Below are 16,869 nucleotides of genomic sequence, written 5' to 3'. Positions count from 1 at the left end.
GCAAACACTGAAGCACAATGCCAAGTAAATGACAATAACAAAACAAACACAACAATAAGATCCTGGTCTTAAATTTTTCTTTCAGTCTTAGGATGACACGTGTAGCTGCTGAATTAAAGAATCTACATGGCTGTATGATCCTGTGTGATATTACTGTGGTGGATCGGGAATCAGTTAAGTTGTTTTCCTGCCTTCCAAAGACTGAATAATATTGGGAAGGGCTCCAGGCCCCAGTAATGGAAGCCCTCAATGGAAAAAGCATAGATAAAACATGAATCTATAGTTCTCTTGTGTGAGTTTTTTCAGCTTCCCTTGTAAGGACGTTGCATATGTGTGTTGCGAGGCTTTCAACAGATGTGGTGTGCTTGCTTCTCAGGCAACATCCGCTCTGCAGTCTGAGCCTTAAAACCAGTTCGTAACATCAGATTGCCTCAAACAAGCACTTCATGTACCATCCGTGCCTTACGCTGTAGGCCTTTAAAAAAAGAAAAAAGAAGTGTGCAGCAAGTTCACTCTTACCAGAGAGCTGATTTAAGGAAGATCCTTTGCTTTGTCTCACATGATGACACAACACCATGTACAATTGATTGAGAGATTTGAGATGATTATGCATCTTGAGGCAAATGGCTGAGACAAGTCAATACTGTGGCTGGATGATACCGCAGATATTTTTGCCTTTCAGGATTTCCTGGTTGTAACATTTTCAATAACATCAGTTTCAGCACAAAGTGTAAAAATGGGCATAATGATTGCAATCTTCTTGATCAGTTATGACACGTCTCTCTCGCTTTGAAATTCACACATGCAGTCAAAGTAGAGAGAATGAAAGCGAGAGAGGCGCTAGGATTGTTTCATGCCAGGCATCTTGGGACTTTTTTTTTTTTTTTTGCTTAACTGGCCTTTGGCAAAATGGAAAAGTGTAGACGCCTAAAAATGCCAGGCATAAACTCGGCAAGCCTGTAATGTTCTTGGGAGAAAAAACAGTAAAGACAAAGGAAACACAAACATGCCTCTGGAGATGGAGGAAAGCAGAGCTGCCCTGCCTGGCAACAGCACTCATTTTGGCTGGCTTTCATCTGGGCTTGGCCTTTTGACAATAGATGCGATTGAAGCAATCTTCAGTGCCTGCATTTCAATTTGATTCAAAGGTCATCCATTCAGGATTGGGAGGTAGAGTGGAATGAGTGGAGGGGTAGACTGTTCGTTATGTCTTAAGCAGGTCTTGATGAATGATCGAGACGCTGTGTGCATACTGTATATGAATGCATGAACACATTGTTGTGCGACAGCATGGAGATGTATTCAGCGGTATGCATGTGCCTGTGTGTGTGGGATGACGTGTTGACATGCATGTTTTACACTCTGCCGCATGTGTTTTGGCCTGCAGCGTACGCCTGTGATACTGTCTGACTTTACTAAGCTTCGGCCTCTGTGGTCTCCACATGAACTCAAAACTCTTATCCACTTCTGCCACTCAATTTACTCTCCATGATGACCCCCATCAATTTTCATAATCATCTTTTTACCCTCCTTTATTATCAGCCTTCCATCTCCCCGTCTCTCCTAAGCTGTATTTTCATCTCCCTCTTATCTCCTCCTCGTCTCTCCAGAAGACAGCCTCGATCCACAGCCGTGTTAAGCCGGCTGAAACTTCAGTCCAATTCTTTTACATGAATATTTCATTTACATTTTTTAAATTATGATCTTATGGGTGACAGGGTGGCTGTAAACAGTTTTGATGCAAAGTAAGGATGGGAATTTGGGTCAGTTTGTGAAGTTTTCAAACCAGCAAATAGACTCTTCACAAGTAAATGGTGCTAAAAGTGTACAGATTTAACAAGCTTGTTTTGAATTGTAAATGAACAAGCATTAGACCTAAATACTAAATAGTTATTGCCAAAATTTGTAGCATCTCTTTAAGTAGTCCATTAAATTTCCAAGAACAATGGGTACTAAAATCGGGAGCAATGCATGAAGACTACAAATACATCATTTAAATTGGAGGTCAGTGATTAAATTACATTGCTAGTCGTTTAGAATTAGGCTCCTTTGATTGTACAATGTTCCATGTGTAACCTCAGAGTAAGATGAAGGACTGTGTGGTAGGTTACATTAACATAAATCTGTATTAGGTACAACAAACATTGCAAAGGATGAGGAAAAACATTTTTTGTCCAAACTGACTTTAGAACAAAGTTGTTTCTATCTATGATATTACACCAAAGGGGACTGTTGAACTATTGTTCTTTCCCCTTTGGGAATGGATCACACCTCAGATAAATCAATAATACTTCCTGCCTCTGTCTCATGGCTATATGAAATAGTACAAAAAAATCTATACAATCAATCAAAAAAGAACTTGAGCATTTATTTGAAATGTTCAAAAAAAAAAAAAAATTGTTTTATTTTTGTACAGGCTTTCAAGGCTTTGGGGCAAGTTGTGAAAGTACATCCTGATTTCAAGAGAATGATGAATGCTGTGGTCTTCTCTTTGCTGGGGGACATTGCAATGATGAGACACATCAATCTTTATTACCACTCCACCACTCAGTCCAGAACATCCAAGGGCAACAGAAATATTGCACTCACAGAACATTTATCTTCACACACCTGCCTATAGCTTTTAAGAAAAGTATTTCCTATGAGGTTTTGAACTTTGTGCACGTTATCGTCTCTTTGTTAGTGTTTGCTAAACTGACTAACACAGCTGTACAGGGCAAACTGGGGAATAGAGATTTTATTTTTAGTCGGTAGCAGAAAGACTCGATTTCATTTATAAGAGGGGATAATCCTCGTTTCAATCAGTCGCAGCCATAAGTCTGTGCGTTTCCATTGGCGGTGTTATTTGTCGATCTGGCAGGCGTTGCTCTCCGATTGGCTCAAAGACATAAAAGCCCGCCTCCTCGTACCTGTCGATCTGTGAGAGGACGCCAGAGGTTCCCGGCGCTCCGCCCATCGCGTTATTCCCGCCCCCTTTCCACCGGCGTTCAATCGTGAAGCGGATTGACTGTTGCAGCCTCGGTATGTGGCGCATGAGTGTGCGTTTCGGGATGTAACGGCGGTCTCTCGGAGTAGCGATACTGTTATTACGAAATAAATATACACACACCCAAGGGGTACTCGGAAGATAGGATAGCCAAGGAGAGCGTGCACAACCCAGAGGGAGGGGGGGGGAGTTTTACGGGCTGTACGGAGCGGAGGGGAACACGGGAGAGCGTGGCAGGAGGGGGACGCTCTAGCAAAATCCAAACCGACAACCGCACGCAGAAATGGCGGAGCACCACGCAGCCAGCGACGGCAAGCACAAAGCGTCCACCAACGCCGGGGGCTCGGTGCACGGGAGCAGCCGACCCGGCGCCGCCGCCGCCGCCGCCGCGGGTGGAGGAGGGGGAAAAGGAGGCCTGTCTGGCGGACTGACACAGCCGGCTGGGTGGCAGTCTCTACTCTCGTTTAGCATTCTTTTCCTGGCCTGCCTGGCGGGATTCAGCTCCAGACTTTTCGCGGTGATCCGGTTCGAGAGCATCATCCACGAGTTTGATCCATGGTAAGCTTACCCGGCGGATGTGCTACTAACTGACGCTCATAACGGTCACGAAACCCGGAGCTCCAAATCGCTTGAGGGGGGGGGGGCTATTTTAATTTATTAAAAAAAAAAAAAAAAAAATTAAAACATGACGTATATTAATTTCATAGTATTGTTGTTACTTCCTTACAAGTCGGCACACAACCAGAGAGATTAAGTTTTGAATGCGGTTGTAACTTTTTTTTTTTATATTTAGACGTTGACTTGACGTTTGTTGGCACCGCAGAATAAACAGTTGTCCCCCCATAACGACAGGGGGCTTTCTCTGATGTCCTCGGGACAAACCACACTTTGATATGTGGGTCAGTCTTATCTGTGGGGGGGAGGGGGGGGACCCTTGACATTTTTAAACGCGATGATCCGTTTTGACAACGCGGCTTAACAAACCGGACCGGTTCGACCGCTCCGCGGGGATTTTTTTTTTTTTTTTTTTTAAGCGGTCCCCGGAACAATAAATGCGGGATAGATGAAGCTTCCGCGGGGCTGCAGCGACAACTTTGTTTGGATTTGAAGGAAAACGTGTGACGAACCGGGAAGGACGAGTTCGTAGCACTCCGGGGGGGGGGGGGGGGGTGTGTGTGTGTGTGTGTGTGTGTGTGTGTGTTTGATTCATTGAAAACTCTTGTTCAAAGCGACCACGTGAAGTTAAAAACGGTTTGTTAAACGGGTTCATCCGGGGATCGATACGGATTTTGTTTTCCTGCTAGAACACGTTCCTTCTTTTTAGAGGGTTTTTAAAAAAAAATTTTTTTTAAAATTATTATATATATATTTTTTTTATAACCTGAATTCGTGCCGGACTTAGATCGCGAGTTCCGGTCGGTTTGCTCGCAAAAACAACAGCCGACTGTTCGTAACCCGGAAGCCCAACTGATCCGGTCTGGCGAGTCCGTCATCACAATGCAGGATTATTCCGCTTTGTAACAGTGTCACATGGGGCTCAAAAGCGGCCGCCTGGTTGCACTGTCGCTCCCTCCGCGGCTCTCCTAACACCGTGCGTTCAACCAGGCAAACGAGACTGAATGCATTCATTTATTACATTTTCAAGGACACAGGTACTCCCATCTTGTTCGATGTGACACTCGCCTCTTCAATTATGTTGATAACTTGATAGCCGTGGTGGTGGTGGTGGGGGGGGAGGCAGGGCTTAGGGCCTCGAGTAGGGGTCGGCATGGGTCAGATGAGCTTGATCCGACTTTAACGCTGGAATTTGCCCCCAACTACCGACCGACCGACCTACCTTAGCGCTGTCATCACCAGACTCTGCTTTCCCTTTCTTTTACTGCCTTCCCATAGTACATATAGTACATATAGTATTCTTCTCCACCGCATAGTGGCATTGGGAGCGGTTTCTACCTCAGGGTAAGGCTGTAAAGGGGGAACCAGTTACAGAGCTACACAGCTCTTTGGCAACAGGCCACCGGGGAGAAAAAAAAAAAAAAAGCAACAGCATTCTTTGATATTTGAAAGTTTAAAAGCCCTTGCAGCTCTGACTAGTCTACATCTGTTGCTCTCATAATTTTTCTCTTTGACCCCCCAAAAAAACAAAGCGATGGTTCACTGCCACCCTCTGTTGCAGGCATAAATGTGCAAATTGTTTTTTTTTTTTTTTTTTTCTTTCCAATAGCAAAATACTTTCATCCAAACAGATTTTGCACCAGAAATATATCTCTAGCTGACTATTCATGAATCTTGAAACATCCACCTCCTCTCAAATCATCTCTCCACCCCCGTATGTAATCCTGATCAGCTTGCTAAGAAACCTCGGCCTACACCTTAACAATAGTTGAGATGTTCTTCAGCGTGCCTGTCAGCCATCGTGCTCGAGTTTTGTGTGCAGATAAAAAAAAAAAATGTTAATCTGAAAAGAGACTGTCTTCTAATAAAGTTTGTATTATTATGTTCGACCATGTATTATAAATGTCTCGCCCTTTTGACAGTGAGCAAAGAAATGTGTATTTCGCAACCGCACACACATTGGATGCTGATTAGAAATGGCCGCCACTCCCAGACACGCATGATTAGCGCTGCTTGTTGTCTGAATGCTTAGATGCCGTTATTGTTTTTTCCTCTGCACGGAGCTTCAAATTATTTGCAGCTAACCATTACATTAAACAAGCTGGCAATCTAGAGCATCAGGATTGGATTTACAAGCAGCAAAATGTCAAGCTTCTTCTGCAATATGCAAACCCCACAAGCTGTAGTGATTTTTCTGGAAGCGGCTCTGATATGATTTGGCCCGTAATCTGTCTTGTTTGCTAATATTCATTTTAAAATCGGTGGGGATTTGTCGGCATTCGCGAAATTTATAAAGCGGTGTCCTGACTTGACTTTAAAGTGCGGTTCACTTTCCTTAACAAACTTCAAATCAATGCTCACTCCTCCTAAAGTAATGAATCAGTGGACAGTTCCTGCTCTGAATATTTGGAGCGCTCACTCGGCTCCACTGCGTCAGGTGGAACTCCTCGTCCCCGCTGGTAGAAACGTAACTGTGGCTACATGATTACGACAATTATTTTTGATGAATATCGATACCGCAATTATTTAACACGACTGTTCTTTGATGTGAGGGAATCAATTTTTTTTTATTTTTTTTATTGCACTTTAAAGTTTTAAGTAAATCTGCTGTTGCGGAACTTTTGTCGACCTCTTCCGGCAGCGAGAGTCGTCACAAAAAAAAACAACAACATATAAAGGCTGAACAGATGCCTCCAAATATTTTACTAATACCAACCTGTCCAAGAGCAGTAAGGCGACACCACCAACTGTCCTCTATCCTTTCTACTTCTTTCAGTGCTTTCCATCGTGGAAAAGCTACCCTAAAGACGCTCTGTGTTTGTGTGTAGCGTTGATAGCTTTTTAAAAACATTTTTTTTTTACTTTAATCCTTTCTCTGAACGCACGTGTTTTTCTTTTTTTTTGTATCGGAAGCATCCAATCCAGAAACTTTACTTGGGGAAACTACGTTTTTTTTTTTTCCACCACACCCACCGCAGCTGCAGCCTGCCAGTTTCTGTTGCTGTGGTTCATCTGTATGCAAAAGTCCAGCACTACAGCGGAGTGCCGTTTTCACGTCGCGCTGCAGCTCTACTGGTCATGTGATTGAACAAGTTGTGTTGCTTTGTGGTGCAGACGGGGACGCTCAAAAGCACTCCGCAGAGCTTTTATTCTCCGTTAACATCGCTTGCCCTCAATCTGAATACTTCCAAAACAACGGGTCACGGTCCTTTTCAAGGGACTTGCTCTTCACCTTCTGGTCCTGGATTTTCATTTTGCTCGTCTGCTCTCAGCTGTACGTTTGTCTTCTGCTCTGGACTGCAGCTGCCAAATCCAGGAGATTTTTTTTGTCCAGGCTGCCGCAGCAGGGCGCCGACTCATGACAGCTCCCCAAAACTGAAGCCAAAACATCTCGATTGCCCAATGTCGGCTGGCTGGCTGGCTGGCTGTTCAGGAAGCGCTTGATTTAATATGCCGCGGTGCGTGCATTTTAAACGTTAATATCACAGTCAATCATGTTCATTTAATTGTACGGAAGCCAAAATGGGGATCGAGATTAATATTGGATTAATTGTGCGGCCCTAAATGCAGCCCTTTTTTTTTTTTTTTTTTTTTTTGCTGTGTACCAATTTTTTGCCAGGCTGCTATTGGTGCTCCTTCGAAGAGGGAGATATTTTCCCCCTACTCCACGAGTTGTCTGTTCACATGAATGTCTGTCTGTCTTATTGAGTTAGTGGAAGGAAAATGTAACCAGCCTGGAAACTATATGGTGGAGGCACAGATATGCCCGGAAGGGAAGTTTGTCTTGGAAGCAATCAAGTTTTTTTTTTTTTCTTTCCCCCACCTTGGTTATGTCAAGAAATGGACTGGTTTTCTGGCAGGAGAGTGAGGGGGAGAGGAAGCATCTCTGTCAACCAAATAATGAGGTTGGATACTGGAGTACAGCAGCGCAGACATCCACACTCACACGTGTGCACATCCACTTTCTCCTTAACGTGTCGGCATCAGAAGTGCTGCTGTTTCGCATGACTGGAGCTTTGGTCAAGGTCTTGATGGATGCTGACCGTGTGCCAATACAGAATGTTAATTTTTTTTTTAGTAGCGAGTCCTCTAAAATGATATGTATGGACTAAAATGATTAACATGACTGAAATACTTTGGGTTGTCGACTGAAGATACGCTCGTTCAACTTTTCTTTTCTTTTTGTTGCTTTCCTCCCACTGCTGATTCAGATACTTCAACTCCAGGTATCTTGCCAAAGTCACAATTCTACAGTATAATTGCGTTTTACCTGAGGTGATGTGGCCGGGGATGGGCGGTTGTCGACCTTGTCGCGACAAAATGAATGTAACTGATGATGGAAACGCAAACTTTTATCATGAAATTGAGAAAGAAAATGTATTTAATGAGCCTCGGTCACATCACCGCGGAAGCCAAATACTGCCAATAGGTGCAGCTGTAATTTTGAGGCGCATTGTGAGAATTTGGAAAGTTGCATCGTCTTCAAAAAAAAAAATAATCAAATTGTCTGAGATGTTTATGTAAATTGTTAGTTGCCGTTTTGGTCATTGCTGCTCGTTGGGATGACTAAAAGTTTCTTAAGTGCAAAAAACAGTTGCGATGTGAATCAGAAATCGGGGCACCGTTAGATGTAAGATTTTGAAATTGTTTTGGTAAACGGAAGAGGTCGTGTTAAGGTGAGAGACAATTGAGATTATAGTATTCGTGCCATCTGCTGCTGTTGTGTTTGTGTGCCATCTGCGTGCACACTTCCTACAGCACTGTTACCAAGTTAAGAGAAGAAGTTGGAAAACTGCCTGACATGCTCCAAAGCCATCAAAGCAGTATCGTCTTATTTCTGCGCCTTCTCTTCGGCGCATCCTGTTTGTCTGCTTGCTCTTATCACCTTCCTGTCATCTTGTTCTCTGCGAGATCCGGCCGCATCGGATTAATTTTTTTGTAACCATCACTTTCGGCTCTGTTGATACGCTTGTTCATCTGGGTTTGAAACCTGTCAAACTTGCACCTCCAGCAGCAATCTCTCCCAACTTTTTTTTTTTTTTTTTTTTTTTTTTGGCGGCAGTGACATTCATGTAAAACACAAAGGAAAAACGTCAAGATATTCACCTGCTTTTGAGTATTAATTCCAGAGCAGTAAAAGTGTGATGTAACACCTGAAATGTCAGCGGTTTCACAGATGTTTTATACAGTCCGCCAGCATCTCAAACAACGCTTTGATATCGGTTAACACCTCGGAAAGGAATTTTTGGTGTGTCTGACCACTTTAATGATACAGTCTTTGCTGCTGAAAGTTGTTAACTGCTGTGAAAATAAAATCTCTCCACAAGTAATGTTACCACCTCAGCTTTTTTTCCAAAAGCAAGTGAAATTAGATGGGTAGCAGCTTTTGTGTGTGTGTACTCGCTCTCTCTCTCTCTCTCTCTCTCTCTCTCTCTCTCTCTCTCTCTCTCTCTCTCTCTCTCACTCACACAGTTTTTTTTTTCTACTTCTGTCTTTTTTACACAAAAGGAAAAATGACTTGTATCTCAAAGTAGATTAGGCCATCCGAGGAGCGGCTGCTTGGCACAGCAACACGTGAACCAGTGCTGTAGTTTAGGGGAAATGGAGAATAAGTTGTGATTGATCTTTCTACCAGACACTTGGCTGAAACTGTGATCCCTGCTTAAAGCCCCGACTGAGTGTCTAACGGCTTATGAAATATTCAGGATGCATGTGGTGTCCAGTTACCTGCAGTAGAAAAAAAGTTTTACTGGGCGTCCATCCATTATAGGCCGGTTACTTTGATTTACATTATTCTCGTTTAATAGATTGGAGTTATGACTGCAGTTCATGAGCCATTTCACACCATACTTTAGTGATCGAGTTAATGACAGTTTTATCTGCGGCCCTTTTGTTTCCACTCTAACCTAGCAAACCAGACCTCTGCGCACTCAAGTCGTATCACGGCACTTAAAGGACACCAGAAATATTTTTTATTGTCGAGGTTAAAACCTTGATTTGTGAAGTGCTATTTCTCGGGCGGGGCGTCCCAGCGGAGGTCTGTGATTCTGAGGTGTGCTGCATGTGTGACGCAAAGAGCGACAGATCTGCTCCAGGGCACCTGGGGCATGTGCAGATGAGCCGCTTCTGGCACGGGGCAGCCTCGGGCACGGGGAAGCCACTGGCTAGTACAATGAAAGGCATACCAACGAGCCCGTTTCAGATTTAGTTGTTACGCGACGCTACAGAGGCGGAGGTTGATGGTGTCACTTATATTAAACGTGTGCCAACAATTCAAACGCCGGCAAGGTCTTTTTGATGTGACATGGCTGTTTGAATCCGCCTCCTATTTCATCACACCCTCCATTCTGAGGTTTCCCTCTTGGCTGTGGATAATAGGAGGAAAAAAGTTACGCGTTCAGCTTATCGGCAAGCTACTCCCGTCTCCCACCTAACGAGAGGGGCTCGTCAGCAGCCTCACAGCTCGCAGATGCCTCGATGGTCGGTAATGGCCGAGAGGTAGCCCAGTTTGTTCGTGTGATTAATTGCATCTGCAGCACATTCCAAGCACTGTTTGTGTGCTCACTCGCACCTTTCAGTTCGGCATTTGCTTAACTTGACATTGAATTGCCTAATACTGGCAAATTCTTTAGTATATTCCATTGCTTGCATGAAGCACAGCACAGTCACAGACTCAGCTATCGTTCATGACAAATTACCCTAAGCCGGCCCTCCGTCCCACCTCCCTGAACTGCAGAGATCTTGCACATTCTGGCAGCCGTTTGCTGATGAGTTTTTAAGAGCTTTGTCCTCTTAAAGCTTCGAACACCGTTCCAGCTCTCCGCTCTTTATTTCAGGGTAAAGAGTGTGATTTTTGTACTCCCATAACCTTACAGCATCTCCACATGTAGGATGTAGATGGCAGTGTTTCCAGTGTTTTACCAATTATTCATTTTGCAGTAGTGGGCCTCCATCGTTTTAATTCAGTCCGAGATTACTTTTATTTCAGGCCATAGTAATTAGATGAAAACTTACCTTTCCAAGTAAGGATTAAAAACTGCGGTGACATTTTAGATGGAGAAGGAAACTTAGGTTTCCTACAATTCCTTTGGAGGTTCTTCACATTTTCTTGCTGTGAAATTTTTGAGGTTTTGTTGGAAGGACAGTTCACACTACTCACTGAAACACTAATTACTCGTGTCTCAGCTGCAGTGAGAACAGCCGCATTAGGTGGTTGTTCTCCTCACAGCTGCTGAAATATTACACCATTATTGTTTACACAGCACTAAGGCACTGCACTAAAACTGTTTTTTTTTTTTTTTTTTTTTTTCATACAGCAATTGTTAAGTGTTTAGCTTTGAAAATGTTGCTCCAACGGTTTCAGTGATACTGATAAAAAAAAAAAAAAAACCACATCTAACATACTCTCGAAGGGATTCAGTTTGTAGCTTTGTTATCTTTGTTATTAAGCTGAGTTTCAAAGTGTGCTCCAGCAGTTGTATTTTAGAAAGTCCAATGGATATTGTCAAATCACAGACTGTATTGTTGCCTTGGGTTTCTTTGTGCAAGCCCAATATGTCTTAATATAAATGTCCAAATAGCATGGTGTCTTAATACTGTATCCACGACAGGAGCAGATCTTGGCTGAGGCCCAGAAACAAACCGAGATGGAAGAACACAATCTATCCCCTGTGTTCTCATCCACAGTAAATGCTACAGAAAACACATCGATGTGTGTGTGTGTGTGTGTGTGTGTGTGTGTGTGTGTGTGTGTGTGTGTGTGTGTGTGTGTGTGTGTGTGTGTGTGTGTGTGTGTGTGTGTGTGTTCGAAATGCGTGGTTGATACAGCTTTTGTCGAACTGTTCGTTCTGTGTTGTCACGGGCGCTTTGATGCGATTGTTGTTCCATGACCACCGAGCCTGCAGAACCCATCCACCCGAGGGAAAACAGAAGGAGCGACGTGTCCGTTTAACAAATGCACGGCTGTAATTGTGCGACTGCAGCCTCGTTCGTCTTTCCCTCTAGCGAATGTTCCTGTGCATCGGTAGCAGAAGTGTGCACCTGGTCAGCAGTAAGTCTTGAGTTTCCTCAGCACCACCGCCACAGAGACATGTTAGACATGTAATACTGGCCATAGCTGACATGCTGTCATTATTTTAGATTTGAAGTTACCACATCAAACTTTGCATGTGTCAACAGTAGATGAGAACTTGTGTTGATGTCATAATGACGGGAGAGCCAACAGGTATTTTGTGCAGAACCGCCCTGGAAGGTGTGTTCATCCCAAGGGGAAACAAGTAGAGCAACAGTTCCATTAGAAACCAAATATCTGCTTGTTATGACAGCTGCGCGACTACGCTTGTGGTTACTGTAGATGATTTTCGGTCAGAATATTCCCAGCTCGGTCTCGCTGCTTTCCTTTTTCTCCTTCACGTTGGCTTTGAAGTGGTCTTTCGTGCCCTCTGGTTGGTGTCGGGCAGAGGGAACAGAGAGGATCTGTGCTCATCATCCATCCATGTCCTCTTACTGACAGAAGTCAGCATGCAGCTCTGTGGGCGAGCACACCTGCATACAGAGAGAAGAAGTTACGAGGAGTGGTAGGATGGTAGGAGGCGGTGAGGGAGAGAAGAAATTATTGCCTGCCAGGCATGCAAACCGAGGGAGGATTTGGTAGTGAAGCCAAGGAGATTTCATTGTTCCAAAAACTGCTTCATCAGTTTGTTTGCATGTGCATGTTTAATATCTGTGCTCTTATGGTTTTATAGCGGGAGGACAGGGTTGATTTTATTATTTTTACCGGCCTCTGCCTCAGGTTAAATTGAATGTCTTCTGTAGCTGATGGACTACTTACAGCAGAGCCCATTTAATAAGATCAGCTGCTTAAAGCATCTCTGAAGCATTACTGAATAGTTCAAATAGCTCAACTCAGCTTATTCTTGAGTAATTTTTCTCCTTTCAATTTAATCCCTCAAGCATTTTGCTACAGCTCCCCAGAAATGAACTGTTTATCATCAGCAATGAAGCTAGGTAGATGGCTAAGAGCTGGCTTAATCAAATACATTCTGAAGGAGAGGTTATTGTGAATGTTGAGTAATTTTAGCCACACGGTGGTGATTGATGTTCTGGTTCTTTACCCAGTGAGCTGGTTATGTTATATTTCGTTCCCACTGCATGTTTCCCATCAAGATTTCCCTGCTTCATTCTGTGTGTTGCTATGCCCATTATCTGGATCCCTGGTTGGATGATTGGCTAGCAGTCAGTTTGGCATCTCTTAAATGCCTTGTGTTCTGTGTCACATTTAGATTCTGTTACGTCTTCATTGGAAGCCTTTTATTCCTTTTTTCTTGTTTCAAGGTAAGATTTCTGTAAGCCCTTTGCATATTTTTCGTGTCTCACGTGTATTAACCACTTATGTTGTTCTCCAAATTATTTTCAATATGGTCTGTTTTTAATCTTTTATCACTATATAAGTAAATTAAACCCCCAACTAAAGCTGATCTCAGGTGATGTTATTGCACTTCCTCTGCTGCCTCTCCCACCATTCTGTTTTCGTCGATACCTCACTATATCCACCACTGTATCCCCTCTCTTTGAAATATTGATCGACTCTGGTGATCCATTTGTTTTCATGTTCCCCGGGTTCATATGGGTTTCTTTTGGCTGCTTTGGTTTTCTCCCTCAATTACAGGGAAGTTTTGGAATTATAGATATTCTTGCTCTTGCCCTCGACTGCAGCACTTAACTTGAGACCTGAAACCATCAGTTGGTCACTTTACTAATGGCAGAGATGGGTTTGGAGAATATACGTTTATGACTGCAACTTATTCATATTTCCATTATGGATTTAATGAGTTGATTATGTAGCCATTTAATCATCTGGTGTATAAAATGTAAAAAAATTTTTAAAATAGCGATAAATCTCCATCAAAAGTTCCCTGAAGCCAAAGTGCTGCATTCAGATGCCTTATTTTTCTAATTGAATGTCCAAAATTCAAAAACATTCAGTTTAATATTTTATAAAACCGAGGAGATATTTTATCATAGACATTTCGGGCCACATTTTTTGGCTCTCATTCAGTTCAGTCACCAGGATCCAGTATTGCAATTCCTATCTGATAATCACCTATTTTTGATATTCAGAGTAAATACTGATTGATTGGCTTGTTAATGAGTGTCCTTGGTTTTCTTTTGAAAATACCCAGTCCACAGTATAATGCTATTCTGCCTGCTGTATGTCCGCCAACAGGCATCTTTCTATTTTGGAAGCAACCCATCTCTTGTTTTTCTGGTGCAGATGTGCCCATTGTTGAGCTGTGTTCATTCTCATCGGCCCATTGAGTAGGGATGACTTTATTGTCACAACATGCCCTCTGGCAAGCCCACCTGGTGGGACATTACGGAGCATTGTGGTCAGAGGCCACGGCTTTGTTTCAGGCGAGCACAGCCGACAGCCAGGCAACGGCACAACAGCCCACAGCTCCTATCTGTTGTTGCCGGACTCGGACGAATGGAGAGGTAGTTGAATGGGTGAGTGGGCGAAAGAGGGCTCGGGGCCGAGGATGAGAAATGACGGATGGACGAATGGAGGGTTGTCAAGCAGGACAGAATGACAGCTGAAATAGGTTGTCAATCTATGACCGGATGCAGAAAATGAGCCAGTCAGGCAGCTGTCACGTCATCAGGTTTATCAGGTTGAGCAGCTGGCAGGTAGTCTGGGTGAGCCACATCGGCCAGGTGGAGGTCGGATGCCAAAAAAAAAGCTGAAATGAGCCTGATGCTAAGACCATGCTGGAGATTTGCAAATTATATTATATTTAAATTGCATTAAAATGCAGAAACACAGAATACAGAACCGTAGTTCTGCCGCGGGGCACATTTGAACTTTTCTCTTGCAATTTCTTTGGCCACAAGGTTCATGTTCAAAGCACGTAGCAACTCAGAAAAACTAACCAATAAAAAAAAACCCCTGTTAAGATTGAGATAAATACATTTGGCAAATTTATGTATGTTTGAAGTAGTTTTATTTCTGATTACTACTGTATTAACCATTTATTTGAATTGTCCCAGCTGTCCATTCCACCGTCCATGTCAGCTCATAAAGAGCTGGCTATCTAGAGAGTATCTCTCCCTTTCTGCATCGCTCTTTTCTGCTGACTTTTGAACAGATGACCTGGATCTCAGTAAGGCAAAGGTGAAATTTCTGCTGAACAGGAAAAGGGAGGGAGATCGAGATTAAAATTAATCATCTGAAACAAACGTATCAAGAAAGTTAAAAGCCCCGAAACCTCCATTATAGACATTGAATATCCAATGTGGGACACTTTAACCTCTTCAAGGATTGACTCTTTCAACTGATGTACAAAAAGAAGTTTCTTGTAAATGTTAATGCAACTGAAAAGAGGTGTGTTTCGGTCTTATTTAAAACATTTTTTTTTACATTGAATTAGCTTATTTTATCACGAAGAAAAACCCCACAGAAGTCCCTCAAGCACTGGTTGATTTGATTTTTTTTATTATTACTGCAAAGTCTTAGGTCAGTGCCATTACTTAAGCACCTGCCTTCCTCTATCCTAAAACTGGCAGTCGCAGTGACAGAGGGCACAATGTAATGTGAGTGCTTGCTGAGAGCACGTTTCCTTCATGGAAACTGTGGGTATTGTTGGCATGCTGCTAACCTGCTGCTATAAAAAGTCTAAGGAGTGCTTTGAGCATTGCATGACTCATTGTGGCTCCAGGCTACCCACAGCAGGCATCAGTGCACTTGCAGGCCATTAGATAAACAGTTCGTTTCGGCCTCAAGACATGTCCGATTAAAAAGAAAGCGCAACCTTTTGAAATTCTAGGCAAAGATACAAGATTGTTTTTTTTACCCGTTTCGACAAATTCATATAGTTGCACCTCTTTGTAAATGTTAATATAATTTTTTTTCTCTCACCTTTTTTAAGGTAAAATTATTCCTCTTGATCAGTGTCCACACTTGAGAGATAAGTTAAGCTTGTAAAGTGCAAGCAAAAAGGGTAGCTGTTCCAAACTGCCTTGCAAAAAGGGGTGAAAAGTGAGCTATAGGGGCTCAGAAGGGGATGACAGCCCACCCACAGTCCGTTTCACACAGCTGGCCAGTTGGTGCAAGAACATGGCTTTTGTGGACAATGTCCTCGAGCCCCTCCAAGCTCCTGCATATATTTTGGACTCCATTTTACACTGAAATAATCTGGTCAATATTGCTGCACTGTCTTTTGCTTTGCAGTATTCTGCATGAGTGAAGGGGGACATCACAGGGACACTGGATGAAACTAAATGAATTAATACAGATTCAACAAGATGAAGACAGTCATCAGAGACACAGCTCTGCGCCCTCATCGCCTTGTTAGAATGCCTCCTCCTGATCCAGCCAAGTCTTTTTTTTTTAACAACTTTATTTAAAATGAATAAATAAAATAGTTTTCAACTCCTACAACTTTTAATGCATCCTTGAGACACGTAGACAAGCCCCAGGAGTTGAGGAGCTTTCCCTTCCGAATTCTAATCATCCCTCCGAGGAGCACACTCTCTCATGTCTGCTCTGGTCTTTTTTATTTTATTTTTTTTATTATTTTATTTTTTTTACATTTTCCCAACATCAGGGTAGACTTACCCCCCAGAACAGGAGGTTAATATTCTGGAAATGTGCTGTCATCCCTTTGAAGTGCTCCGTTTCATTGTTCATATTTTTATGATGCAGATTTTGCATGATGGCAGAGAAAAAGGCAACCTCTCTTGTGACTGAGTCACCACAGCAGTTTGGCCGTCACGCTCGATTTTCTTCTCTGACTCAGACACCATATGGATGTCGTGGCGATGCCAGCATATCCCTAACATTTCTCGCGTCTTGTCTTGTTTTGACAGGAGAAACGCTGAAGATGCTGTGTGTTCTGAGATGGCAAACTGAACAGGTTGCACTGTGTTTATTCTCCAAAACATGTAGACAGCCCACATGCACTTTTGCTCAAACTTCATGTAGCCATATGGATGCTCAAAGTTAAATTTGGACTTGTGTTTGAAGGAAGATGTTGTATTGTCAGTTTCGAGTGTTGGACCACCACTGCCTCGTGAGATTCAATAAATCAACATTCTTGAGGTTCTAAGGTGATACTTTTGACTAAATGTGTTGTTCTGTTACAGCTGCTGTGTGTTCTAAGGACCTGTTTTGGTCCTTGCAGTGGTTCTTCCCTGCTTTCCCGTTTTAGCTTTGCAATGCCTCAGTGAAAACTAATAGACGATGCTTTGTTGTAGGGCTTCTGAAGCATGAA

The 16,869-nt window shown here is 43.0% G+C and overlaps 1 protein-coding gene across 1 annotated transcript in view; it reads left to right on the top strand.

Annotated features, from left to right (window-relative positions):
• Positions 1-3,003: 3,003 nt before the first annotated feature.
• LOC138617716 (dolichyl-diphosphooligosaccharide--protein glycosyltransferase subunit STT3B) overlaps positions 3,004-16,869 on the top strand; it is a 74,505-nt gene continuing 60,639 nt past the window's right edge. The window contains exon 1 of the mRNA XM_069692949.1: positions 3,004-3,544. Within this exon, the coding sequence (XP_069549050.1) occupies positions 3,270-3,544 (275 nt within the window). The 5' untranslated portion in view covers positions 3,004-3,269. The remainder of the gene's footprint in view (positions 3,545-16,869) is intronic.

This window comes from Brachyistius frenatus, unplaced genomic scaffold (assembly GCF_029030835.1).
Source record: "Brachyistius frenatus isolate BFR_SWC_R1_liver_20210118 unplaced genomic scaffold, ASM2903083v1 Contig_2, whole genome shotgun sequence".
Lineage (NCBI taxonomy): Eukaryota > Metazoa > Chordata > Actinopteri > Embiotocidae > Brachyistius > Brachyistius frenatus.
This window is presented reverse-complemented; position numbering and strand designations above follow the sequence as displayed.